The following is a 13,362-nucleotide window of genomic DNA, read 5'->3' on the forward strand; positions in this document are numbered from 1 at the left end:
GTAAAGGTGAACCATGGCTCCACTTTCAAGTTCTTCACATTTTCTCTCAGATTTTCTTCTAGGATTGTTCTGTGTTTAATTTATATTCCACTTGATTCTGATCAATGTCTTCTTCCCCTGCTGAAGAAACTTATCCACCCAGCATGATGCTGCCACTACCATGTTTCACTAAGTTCTAATTAGGGGCATCACAGTAAAGACTTCCGAACCAAATTCATGCTTTGTTTCCATTTAAAAAAGAAAAGTCAGGTTTTCAGATCAGATAGCATTACAATATTCGGCTTGCAAAATCAGACAGAATCTCCACGTTTGATTTGTGCGTTCAGATGAAAGTAAAAAAAAAATAATGACACCATGAAACCTGCACTACCTAATTCAATATGTTTCAATCATTCATCTTAAAAGACCGTAAAGTCTATTACATACAACTGGGGTGTTTTGGTTGCAAAAACCTAATGAAACACAGTGCTAACAATAAAAATCAGAAATGACCTTCGTGAGATTTGAAACCACATAAACCACAATCTGCATGAAAAAAGAGCAAGGCGATATCTCCCTTCTGTCTAGCTGTCACACTGATAAAGTTGCAACTGCATGACAAAACGAGGGTCTGAATGTGATGATTCAACCATAAATTTGCTTTAATTGAATTTAGGGCAGCCATTCCCGATCAACATCTTTTCACATATTGAAGTTTTCAAACTGCTCCATGATCCTGTTGTCAGGCTTAACACTGAACAGGAGGAATATATATATATATAAATCACGTTTGTACAATACTGCAGAGATAGAGAGCTAGTTCAGAGGTTTTCAAAGTGTGGGAGAGCTTCCCAGTTTAAAGCATTTATAATTGTTTTGTGTTGGCAAGCATTCTTTTAATTTCTTACACTGTCAGACAAAAAAAAAAAGAAGCTGGTCAGAGCTGATGACAAGATGATGGTGTAAAATACAGGTTAATCCTGAAGGAAAGAACTGTTAGAGGTTGCAAAACCTCAGAAAAGGGTTCTGCACCTACAGTTCTCGTGGGCAGGTGTCCAATCTATGAGGAGATGGTTTAGATCAAAGCATATTAATGTCTTAGATCAATTAAAGTCCAGCCTTGAATCCTGTTAGGAATCTTTGACATGACAAGTTTTAATGAAACTACAAAGACAAATATGTTCGTCCTTCCTAGAGCCAGATGCATAGCATTAGTCCTGCGTCTCTTATGGAGGCTTGATATTCTGAGTGGAGGTGTGTTCACATATAAAAAGTAGCCCCAAATCCCCAGAGAACATATGAAAGACTCAGTACTCGGGCAGAATAATGTTAATTAGAAAGGACATCAAACAACGTCAAAAAGCCAAAGTGTTGAAAAGAAGAGGAGCTGTCTGTGATAGCCCCCTCCTGGCTGCCTAACGATACCTCCACCTTTAAACTTCTCCTAAATGAAACATGCAGATGGAGAAAATGCTACATCTTCAGTAGAGGCTCCTGTGGTGGTACTCCACAGTGCTGAAAGTCCCAGAGATGCTGTCTCTTTTCTCATTTTTTTCTGAGCCATTAAGCCCTCGTCAGAAGACGTTTTGACACAGCAGAGCTGGAGAAGTACAGGAGCAAATAATAAAAAAAAAAACAAACAAACAAAAAACGGCTGGGTTCCTCTCCCTGGCTCCAGTTTCAGGTCCTCATATCTCTCGCATTCACTGTGATGTGTCAAAACGTCACAATGGAAACTCAAACCAGGGGGTTTTATTACTGCGGCTTGCAGTACGTTGTCATTTAGGGGAGCTTGATGAGCCAGAAGCCCAGGAGCGCCTCATTATAAAACAACATGTCAAATTGAAAAGGTGCAGCAGAAGACGGGACGGTTTCCAACTTGGACAAATTTCTGCTGCACATAAATCCAACGCTCTTTGTAACAGTAAATATTATGAACTTTTTCTTTCATTTCTCAAAGGCCATTTTGCATTGAACCAACATAACACCACTGGCTGCGGTTGCTGGGAGCTGAGACATAACTACAGAACACCGACTGCTCCCCGGAGCATTTCCCATTTGGATCATCTTTTAACACAGCACAGCACAAACAGCCTGCTTGGGTGACACTTGAACAAAGAAGAGCCTCTCTGGGACTGTTAGGAGGTGCTGCAAATTATGTGTCCTAGGTGATTCTATTAATAGCGGACTGCATTAAAAGCAGACGTGAACGCATTCAGAGCAGACTGACAACACATCCATAATCAGGTTTATTCACACTAATAATGCCTGTGTTGGTTTGGGAGGACAGAACTGAGCAGAAATGGATCTTGATCTACCATGACTTGGGGTAAGCGGCAGAGTTAATATTTTACTGATCTGTTGGTTTCTAAAAATTGTAATTCTATGAAAAACATCACTAGACTTTGGCAAGAGCACAAACTTATCTGAAACAGTAATCTGTCAGATTAAATTCAGATAAGAAAATCATGTAAGAGTTTGACTAGTGTAAAAGTTGAAATAATCTGCAGTTTTCTGGCCGATCAACGATTACGATCTTTAAAAAGTTTGACCTGCCGATTCCGATTTTAGCCAATGCCACCTTCTTTTTACTTAAATGTTGCTAAATATAGCAAGAAAGTTGCTGCGTTGGCAACAGTGGGGTGACCATTGTTTACTGCAAACGTGCAGACATGATCTGGTGGGCCGGTCTATTACTCAAGCCTCTCTCTCCCGGGAGAGCAGAAGAGGCCAGCGGCTGATTTTTAGAACTTTGCTGAGGTACAAAAGCTTGGGGGAAAAGATTGGCTTCACATATCAGCCGATCATCGATCTCCCAAATTTAAGGAAATCGACACTGATAAATTTGTGCACCCAAAGTAAAAAGTAATTGATCAAAATCACATGGAGGAAATTGGACTTGAAAGCCAAAAATAAGAACTGGTCAAGAAAACCCTAATCAGTACATCCCAAGTTTCCAATACTAAGGTATTGTTTTGCTTTTAAATGTTACATTTCAAAGCCAGAAAAATAAACATTCATAACTTCTTTCCTCTGTTTCAATCATGTCTTTTTTTTTTTTTTTGTAAAACCACAGCATGTATTTATTCACAAGAACTAAATTTAAAATATGTCTTCACTGAAACCAAAATCTGTGTGAACAAACCTGACAAATATTCTGATACAATAAAAGTTTCCATCAAAGATGTCAGAGGAACTGAACAGGTAATATGAGTTTTGGGTGACTATATAAAGGAGCAGGGTAACACAAGGGGAACGTGTCCTTGTCCTTATTTAAGTTTGCAAACCTTAATAATCAATATGACATATTTTGTAGAAGTAGTTGGGATACTTTTTGGTTGCAGTTTAGGCAATTTTTTTTATATACTTTTGTGTAAATGATGGTGTTGATTGTTATTTGCTTCTGAATGTTATTGAAACATCAGAAAACCTATTAGATGTAATGTTTGTTGCTGAGCTGACAGCTGATCCTGTGACATAGATGCCAAAATCATTTGCACATAGGTCAGGTAGTTGAACTCGAATACAAGCGGTCACTCATGATCTTTTACAAAATTGGTTGTGTAGTTGGAGCGCCGATTTAGACTTCAGAGTCAAAATTATCTGCTTGTGTCTGTGAAGTCTCTCTCCCTATCTTTGACGTTAAAGTTTCACAACTGGTCTATAAAGTGTTCATTCATTCATTGACACCTTTGGTAAAAATGGCAAAAAAGCCTTTGGAACAGCTCATCTTTGACTGCAACACCATAACCTGACATGGCACATTTTTAATCAAAACTATAACGACCCTTCCTTTCAGCTCAGCCCACTGCTTTTCTACGATATGTAGGATCAAAATCACACTGAGCAGGACGTGTGTGTTTGGTGAATCACTGATCTGGCTGTATGCTTTGAATCATTATCTTGTTGAAAAAACCCAATAGCAACCAATTTTCAGTTTTCTGGCAGAGACCACCAGATACATAATTTGAAATGTTTTGGTATTTCCAACATTTTGTGATGCTGCTGTCCGCACAGCAACTGACAGATAAACATTTCCTTCCTCGAACCTAACAGTAGACATAAATCCATCCTTTGTGCCAAGCCAAACCCACCTGCAGTGTTTGGAAAAAGAAAAAAATGAATCTTAGTCACATCTAACCTAAACCATTGGTCCTAGTTAAAGTTCCAGGGAATTAAGGAAACTCAACATGTTCAGATTAGTGACAGCAATAAAGAAAAGTTGTTTTCTTGCTTTCTGGACTGTAGTTATATTAAGGGTACCTGTGGAAACCAGGGCCTTTGTGTCCTATTAATCTCAAAGAAGACAGAAGAACATTAATCTGAATTTCCTCGAGATCAGCCTAAACAATCCTGACTTTTTTGTTTGAGAAAGTATTTTAGTTAAATTTAAAATATACTTGTGATTTTTTTTAAAGTATTTTATGGAATCCAAGACACTCAAATTTAAGGTGGATACTACCTATAAAAGAGGAATTTATATGAAGACTTTTTGCACTTCCAGAAACACTGGTTATTTCTACAGTAAGCTACACAGACATGTGTTTGATACACAAAGATACACAGCAGGAACACACAGAGCAATGGCAGCACACACACACACACACACACACACACACGGTGCCCAAGGGACAGGTACTTATCAGATGTGTTCCCTTGATCTCTTTCCTCATGTGATACAATCTGCCTCTCTCTCAAATGTTACACTGTGCTTCTTGCTCAGGAAGCAGTGAGGAAATATCACTCATTTTTTGGCACAGGATATCACAGGCCTCGCCATGCCGACGTCAAAAAGTCAGTTTGTACCTGATACAATGCAAGCTCAGCACAATTCTCACATCTAATGGGCTCCGATCTGTCACATTTCTATATGCAAATTGTCTATCTTTAGAAAATTGCATTCACCTAAAAACACAGTCTCTGACTTATCTAAACATGAACCCTCTCAGTACTTTCCCTATTAAATCACACTTCAGCTTTTTGCCTTCCCACTTTCTTGTCCTTCAGTCACCCTCTCGCTTCCTCCTCTCCTTTTACTTCCCATATGGGACCAGCTTCTCCCTCTAGACTGTAACCAATGGGTCCCCATGGTCAGGATCATCACCTTGTTTGCATGTGAGCGTGGGTCATTTTGTCTTCCCTGAAACAGGAACAAAAAGCTCAGAGACAGAGTGCAGGTCTGTTTGTTAGTAGTTATCAAGGGAGTTTACATAAGGCAGCTCATGTCATGAAAGATGTGACCGCTTTCGAGAGTTAAGTGGTGCAATCACAGAGAGGAAAGGTGAAGATGTCTGTATCATCTGGCAAAATGTATTCCACAAAAACACGTTTTTACGGTCGACGCATTAAGAGAAAACAGAATCAGCAGAAACCTGTATTTGCAACCTGTAAACCTGTATATGATATATCTGATAAACATGATGAGCCTCTGACATAAACAGCTAAGCGAGATCTGTGTCTATAAAAATCTCCAATTGTTCCTTTCAACAAAAGGCGATCAATTAGTGGCCTCTCTAACGCGGAATAAATATTAAGCCAATATTGTGGAAAAAAGTTGAACTTTATCCCTTAGTTTCATACTCTCATGCACACCATTGGAAATGTGGTGAATAATTTAACTGCTGAGTAAAGCTGCTAACAAGAAAAAAAGAAAAAAAAATCGCAGGACCTACTGAAGCACTGACTAACAATCAAGTCCAACCTAAAAGTTGCAAATTGTGTGTTCACACATGCAAAAATGTAATGTATTCTTTTGAGGAGTGACAATGAACAGGAGTGTCTCAATAAATTATAGTGTAATTTAAATGTTAATTTATTTCACAACTTCACTTCAAAAAGTGAAACTAATATCATATAGGTTCATTCTAACCACCGTTGCTGTTAATTCTGAGAATTATACCTCACAGCTAATGAAATATTAACTTTTTTCCATACTCAGTATAGCATATAGTTGAAACAAAAGTTTATTAAAAAAAAAAAAAAAAGCAAACGTGGGCCGGCCGAAAAGAATGTGTTTGCGCTGCACAATAGATGAATTCACTGCTCTGTTCCCCTTTGCATAAATTACAACATCATTGAAGCTGGCATGGAGGCGATCAGTCTGCGGCTCTGCTGAGGTGTTCAATGTCTGTTTGCTCAAGTATCGGCCTTAAGCTCCTCTTGACGAGCTCCACAGGGTTTAGATCAGGTGGTCAATAAAGCTCTGTGATACCGTATCCACTGGAGCGGATATCTGTACTTTTGGCAGCGTGGCCATGTGTCAAATCCTACTGGAAAATGAAATCAGCATTCACATAAAGTTTGCCAGTAGATGGAAGCAAGAAGTGATCTACAGTAAAGTAAGCTCTTGCTGTCCTGACTTCATATGATAAAACTTGGTGCACCAAAGCCAGCAGATGACAGTGCTCCCCAAATCATCACTGATTGTGGGAACTTCCCGTTGGACCTAAAGCAACATGGCTTCGGTTTCATTCGGTTTCTTCTAACTGGATTTGATGAAGACATGCAACAGCGCTTATTTTAATTTAAAAACGAGAAGACTTTCGACCATCTTTTTTCCTCCACAGCAAAATAAATACTTAAACAAATCCAACAGTTGTATTTGGTTCAGGAGTGGCTTAACACAAGCAAAGCAACAGTAACATTCCAGTTACGGTGTGTTGGATTTTGAAGGACCGACTTCAAGTGATTCTGTGATTTGTGATTCTGTCCAAAATTTTTCAAAGGCTGCGGCCATCACAGTTGCTGTTGCCAAACTTTTTTTTTCTTCCACTCAATTTTCTCTTTGCAGTACTCTGTGAGAAACTAGTTTCCATACCCATGGTCTTTTGTGGCTTTCTGTCATTGAGGAGATTAACGCTCTTGTCAATTCAGCATTGTTTTCCGTGATTATGTAGAAAGTTACATTTGTGTCAAAAATATTTCAATTTCATGAAACACTAAATTCGTAGTTTTTATTAGCTCAAACAACTGAGATACATCACTCCGTGTACCTAAGACTGTGGGAGTTTTGCGTTTTGAATTGATTCACTGATGCAAATTAACTTTTCAGTGATATTCTAAGTTATTAAGATTCACATGTAAGACGCGAGAAACGTGTAATCTTCCCTCGCCCCCCCCCCCCCCAGGACCAGCGATCCCCTCTCTTACCTTCCAGTGTCACCTCCTTTCCTGCTCGTTTCAGCGCCTGAACAGCCTCGTCGTGCGTCGCGTCCCGTAGGTTCATTCCGTTCACGGAGAGGATGGCGTCTCCTACATACAGAGAATGGGTCTGGTCCGCTGCAAGCCCCTTGAATATCTTGCTGATGAGTATGGGCATTTTGTTCTCCTTCCCTCCTTTAATGCTTATCCCGAGTCCTCCGATGTCCTGCTTGGTCACCTTGACGCACCGCTTTCTGTTGGCGATCGCTTCGGGCACTCGCTCCGGGAGGTCCGTGAATGCGGTGCGCACGGCTTGGGGGCCGTTGTTGGAGTTGGCGTTGCTGTTGTCCAGGTAAGACCCGTTGGTAACCCCGTTGGAGCTGACGCCGTCGTTGACGCCGCAGTCCTCGCAGCTCAACGTGAGCGCCTCCTCGCTCAAGTTGGCCAAAACTTTGTGCCAGTTCTCCCGCACCAAAACCTCCACGAATCCACTTTTATGTGCCCTGGAGCCACTCGAGACTCCTGCTCCCGCTGCTACCACCGCCATCTTTGGAGCATTTCTGTGAGAAAAAAAAAGAAAAGAAAAAGAAAAAAGAAAGAAAAATCACATGTGAATAAGTTCCCAGCGCGTCCTCTCACACTCCCTCACTCAACTGTCTCACACACAGAAAGTCGAGTTCAGGCTGGACTTTGGTCCCTGTGAAGTTTTCCGCGGGACTTGACGCGCACGCCGCGCATCCAGCCAGAGCCCCACTCCGCTCGGGCTGCCCTCCGCTCCGCCTGCCCGGAGATCCTAAAGCTACAGGGTGGAGTTTCTCCGGCGCTCCGCCGTCAAACGCATTTCTAAACATAAGAAACTGATCGCACAGAACTGATACGCACCCAGTTACCAAGCAGTGCAAGTGTAAGTGCAAAGAATGTGTCAGCCTCATGCTGAAAAGCAAATGGTGATAGACTACACCGTAACACAATAAACTAACTGAATCAAAATCAAATATGTTTGGACGTTTTGTGCGTAATTTGGGCACATTAAACTCACGTACGAAAATAATATTTTGTTTTTAGCTGTATTATTTAAAACAACAACAACAAACCTTGTTCTCTACTATCCAACTTTTGAGTGAGACACATCAAAAAAATCGCTTATCCGCGTACATTAATGCTCAAAAGATGAAGGGGGGAAAAAAGAAAAGAAAACTGAGTGTGGAACAGATTTAAATTTTCACGAGTCAAAACAGATAAAAATGTGCGCTACATTTAATCAAGCAGTTCAAATGTGTAAAAGTTGTCAGTTTCTTAATATTTATAACAAAGGGCCGATTCCCCTACCAATAAGTGACTACATATATCATATCTGTGGACCTTGAGGCTGCAGAAAGCATGTGAACCTTGTTGGTCTAAGGTCTTATTTACCAAAAAAAGGCTTAGAGCAAAAAGGCCCAGAGAGAACAAGGATGCAAACAAATACAGCGAGACTCTGGTCAGTTTTACAGAGAGGAAAACGAAAGTGCTTCCTCTATAATTGCTTCAGTCACTTCCTTATGAATACGAAATATTTAATTTTACATCATTTTTCAAAATTAAGGCGTCAACCAGAAGCTTGTTGCATCCACCTTTGTAAAGTATTTTTTTTAAGTAGTCGATGAAAGGTTTGCGTTGTCACACAAATGTTAAAACGATGTGACAGCGACATCTACTGGCGAGTCTACAATTATAGCCTTTGGCGATTAATATATGTGCAGTGACACACGTTGCAACCACAAACTTAATTTAGAAGAATAATGAATGAGATGAAGTAAAATTATGTGTAGTTTTCAAATGTTGTCAATAATCAATCTAAGGCATTAGTATTCAACCGTCTTTAATAATATCCCATAATCTCAGGCTCCGTCAGAGTTGTTCTGTGTTTTTGCTAAGTCCATCTTCTCACTCTGGCTGCCCTCCCTGTTCAACCTAAAGTAACACGGATCCACAGCATGATACTGCTGACACCATGCTTCTCATTGAGAATGTTGTGTTGAAGAGAGAGTACTACTGTTTTTCTGCCCCACCTATTGTTTGGAACGTAGGTTAAATAAAGGTCCAAATTTTGCTCAATCTGAACAGAGCACCTTTTTGCACATGTTTCCTTTGCCCCTTACATTTCTTGTGACAAATTTTAATGAAGACGTCAACTAATTTTCTTTTAACAGCTTTATTCTTGAAGCCCTTGCGGAAAGATGACATTTGTATCATGTGATTTGCAGACAACTTCAAAGATGCTTACAATAAGAAAAAAATAATAAATGAAAGTACATGAAAAGAAGGGATACCACATTCATTTTCTTTTATTTTTTTTTTTAGATTTAAGCAATTTTACATCCCCTTTCTGAGATCTGGATTGGCTCGTTAAATCTGAACTGTGCCAAAAGTATGAATTAATTAAGATAGAAAATAATATTACAAACTTTTTTGGTTTAATGAGGTTTGCAGGAGCTGTAGTTGATTTTGTTTTACTTTCAAGTGGAAATGAGCAATGAGATAATAGCAAATTCTTTGTTGTGGTAATTACCTAAGAAAACAATAAAGAAATAAAGTGGAGTCCTATAAAAGGTGAGTGTAATTAAAAATTGGAAATGAGAGTTGCTTTAATCCTTAGCGAGCTCAGCATTTGGAGCTCAGCGTTTGTTTTCGTAGCAGCAGGAAGCAGGTGCAGAGATGAGGCGTGGTCATACAAAAACACATGGAGGCAGGATTTCTGGTTGGGAAAACCGGCTCGCTGGGACCATTAAAAGTGAGGAACACGTCTGAATAGAAATGAAACGTATGTGTGAGAAGGACGGCTTAAAGTTTCCTCTCTTGTTTTCGAATTCCTTTAGAGATTTGATAAAAAAAAAAATTAAACATTTTGTTTCAACTTCCTCTATCCACATTATTTCCTCTTTCTCTCTTTGTCCTTCCCACAGCGACTCTTTTTTTTCCATCTGCCTTCACTTATCTGTTGGTTTCTGATTCTTTCAGTTTTGATTAGATAAATTTGTTTTAGTTTTATCAACAGAAAACGACAACAACCTGGAGCATCTCAAGTAAAATTAATAGAAATATACCCTTTTCTTTAAAACTGATTCAACTTTAACGATCACCAGTTTATCTGCTTGCTTCATATCCAGTTTTATTTCATGCTGTTGCTTGTTATACAGCTGTTACTAATCCATTCTTATACTGGATGAGTAAAGTGTGTCAACATGGGAGGAGCACATTTGCATCATTTACAGAAAAGGGAAACTAAAAGTGGCCAACATTCTTGCCACTGGCAAACACCAGTCAGTTTGTACTCAGAGACAGAGGATCTCAGCTTCACCTCATGAGCAGGTTAAGTTTGTCTTGTTTTTTTTGTTTTTTTATTTTGCATTCTTTGTTTATGATTTAGTCAGAGGTATGTAAAAACAGCATTTAGTTGCATGCAATAAGCAAGTTAAATCTACAAGGTAATACTTCCATTGCAAACTAAAAAGTGTGCCACTTTGGGTTTGTTTACAGAATGTGTTTCCTCCATGTTTTTAACACAGTTTGAGGGCATATCGAGCAAATTAAAGTGAAATCTGAGGAGATGTGCTGTTGCAAACATCCACTTTAGTTTGGAAAAGATTTGTCAGTGTATTTGCATGTTAGAGAAGCAGAACTCTGGAGAAATTGGGTCACTTTTGTTGAGAACTGGTGCTGCACAGAGTCGTGAATAGTTGATCTACTATTTGTTATTGTACTTATCCGAAGATAATCTAAAACATATTGCTACTTCCGTGAACTGCATTCCTCCAAGTTCTGCAGTTAATCCGTCCTACTTTTGGGTTTCCGTCAACACCAAATACCTCTTCTCGCCAGTAGGTGGCAGCAAGAGGTCACCATTAACATGTCTGTTACAGATATGTTTGAACTATTACCTTACTTTAGAAGAATTGAATGATCAGATGATGTTCTCTGTGCAGTTCTTTTTTAATATATATATATTTTTTTAGTTTAAAAAGAAATTTTATCTGACCATCTCATAAATATTTATACACGTAATTTTAAAGAATTTTTTTTTTCATTTAAGCTGTGTAAAATGGACCTCAATAAAACAGATGCTATTATGTACATGCAGTGCCTTGCAAAAATATTCATACCACATGAGCTTTATCACATTTTTCATGCAGTCAGAAACTTCAATGCCCTTTATTTTGAAATTACACGAATGACCAACAAAAAGATGTTGGCCTGAACTAAGAGATTTTTTCGCTTAAGTTGAGGAACTGTGCAGCTCCATCAGCCTAAAACCTGTTTTAAAAGTCTTCAAAAGGATTTTTTTCAGTAGTGTTTCTAACAGACCTTTGAAACCACAGAACAAATGTAACTATGCAATGATAAAATAAGAAAAACCAGTTGGATATATATTACACAAAAAAGGGACTTTTATACACAGATGGTTTTAATTAGGGGTATCAAGGTAGAGTTGGCTGAACTTTTCTGATTTTTATCAGTAAAGCAATTCAAAACCATGTACCATTTTCCTCTCACTTCTAAAACATCTGCTACATTGTGTTGATCTACTACAAAATAATATCACAATAACATAATAATAGTACTAAAATCCCCGAAAAAATGCATTATTGTTTGCGGCCATAACATAACACAATTTGAAAAGGTCGAAGGTATTAATATTTTTTATGACAAGTTGTAGTTTATGTGATCATCAATGTTGCCTCGGTGGTCTAAACTGTGAAAAATCTGTCCTTTAGATATGGCCACATCCAGTGATTTCCTGTCTGAGGACCAGTTCCAGTGCTCCATCTGTCTGGACATTTTCACTGATCCTGTATCTACGCCGTGTGGACACACCTTCTGCAAGGCCTGTCTGACCAGGCACTGGGCAGGCAAGCAGGAATGCCAGTGTCCTCTGTGCAACAACAAGTTTGACAAAGACCTCAAACTGTCTGTCAACACCACATTCAGGGAAGTTGTGGACAACTTCAAGAAGCACCATCCAACATCTGACGCTACTTCCTTGTTAAAACCCTGGGAGGTGTCATGTGACATTTGCCCGCTGAACAAGCACAGAGCCTCAAGAACCTGCTTGGTGTGCTTAGCCTCTTTTTGTGAAACACATTTAGAGCCTCACCTGAGAGTGGCTGCCCTACGAAGACACAAACTCTCAAATCCTGTTCCCGACCTGGAGGAGAAAATATGCAGGGAACACAACCGGATTTTGGAGTTCTTCTGCTTGAATGATCAGATGCGCCTCTGCGCCTTGTGCACAGAGCATAGCGATCATGACACAGTCAGCTTGAATGAGGCATATATAGACCAAAGATCTCACATCTGGAGGAGGAAAGAGAATATTAGACAAACGAAAAACAAGAGGAATGGAAAGGCACAAAGTAAAAAGAAAGGCAAAAGTGGGCAAGCAGAGATCGTGAAGGCTAGCCACAGAAATATCCCAAGCCACTTTAATCCATTTAACTCTCAAAATAAAGATTTCTCCATGGTAAAAGAGATGCATGGGTTTGAAGTCAGTGGGATGGCTGGGTGGGATCTAGTAGCAATTAGAGAGTCAGATTTTGTAAGGATGCAGTTTTTACCGAACTGGGATCGTCATTGCATATTGAGATTTAAAATTCAGAGGAACACTCAAAGACTGATGATGTTGATAGATTACAGCAATGGACTGGTGCTCTTATTTGATCCAGACAATAAAATCTTGCTTCATCAATTTACCGGCTGTGGAATCCATGAAAACGTCTTCCCGTTCTTTATCCGCACCCAGCCTGACTTTGTAACAGCATTGCAAAGTTTAAGAAGAAGAGTTGAGAGCATTTCAGGTCATTTAGAGATTTCACACTGGTGTCTTCGATTTTTTATTATAACACTGGTATCTATTTGGATTTTACATTCCCTTCTGATAGGGCCAGATTGAAACAGATGTTCTCTGTCATCAGGTTATTTACTTAAGCCACCAATAAGAAACAAACCATATGTTAGATTTACATTGTTAACTTGGTTACTTTTTTAATATCTTTTGTTTTGGTTGAATTTTTGACTGCTTTTAAATTTCTGATTTTTTGTACTTTTGAGAGCTGATGTTTGATACTGATTGTAAAATCAATGGAAAGTGATAATTATCCAACTTTCCAACATACACAAATACAGTCAATAAATTCGAATGTGTCTTCCTTTTGGACTTGTTTTGTCAGATTACATTTTGGAGAACGACAACCTTTTTCTTATAAG

At 39.1% G+C, this 13,362-nt stretch overlaps 2 protein-coding genes across 2 annotated transcripts in view; one reads left to right on the top strand and one right to left on the bottom strand.

The window, feature by feature from the left end:
* sntb1 (syntrophin, basic 1) overlaps nucleotides 1–8,045 on the bottom strand; it is a 41,807-nt gene extending 33,762 nt beyond the window's left edge. Inside the window, exon 1 of the mRNA XM_088014130.1 lies at nucleotides 7,129–8,045. Coding sequence (XP_087870256.1) covers nucleotides 7,129–7,666 — 538 coding nt within the window. The 5' untranslated portion in view covers nucleotides 7,667–8,045. The remainder of the gene's footprint in view (nucleotides 1–7,128) is intronic.
* A 2,327-nt stretch (nucleotides 8,046–10,372) lies between these two features.
* LOC106931805 (uncharacterized) lies at nucleotides 10,373–13,305 on the top strand. The gene is made up of 2 exons (XM_015010156.2): nucleotides 10,373–10,470; nucleotides 11,874–13,305. The coding sequence occupies exon 2, from the start codon at nucleotides 11,876–11,878 to the stop codon at nucleotides 13,046–13,048; it is 1,173 nt and encodes a 390-aa protein (XP_014865642.2). The 5' UTR covers nucleotides 10,373–10,470; nucleotides 11,874–11,875; the 3' UTR covers nucleotides 13,049–13,305.
* Nucleotides 13,306–13,362: the final 57 nt, after the last annotated feature.

This window comes from Poecilia mexicana, unplaced genomic scaffold (genome assembly GCF_051168715.1).
Source record: "Poecilia mexicana isolate PSO_F unplaced genomic scaffold, ASM5116871v1 scaffold_16, whole genome shotgun sequence".
Classification (NCBI taxonomy): Eukaryota; Metazoa; Chordata; class Actinopteri; order Cyprinodontiformes; family Poeciliidae; genus Poecilia; species Poecilia mexicana.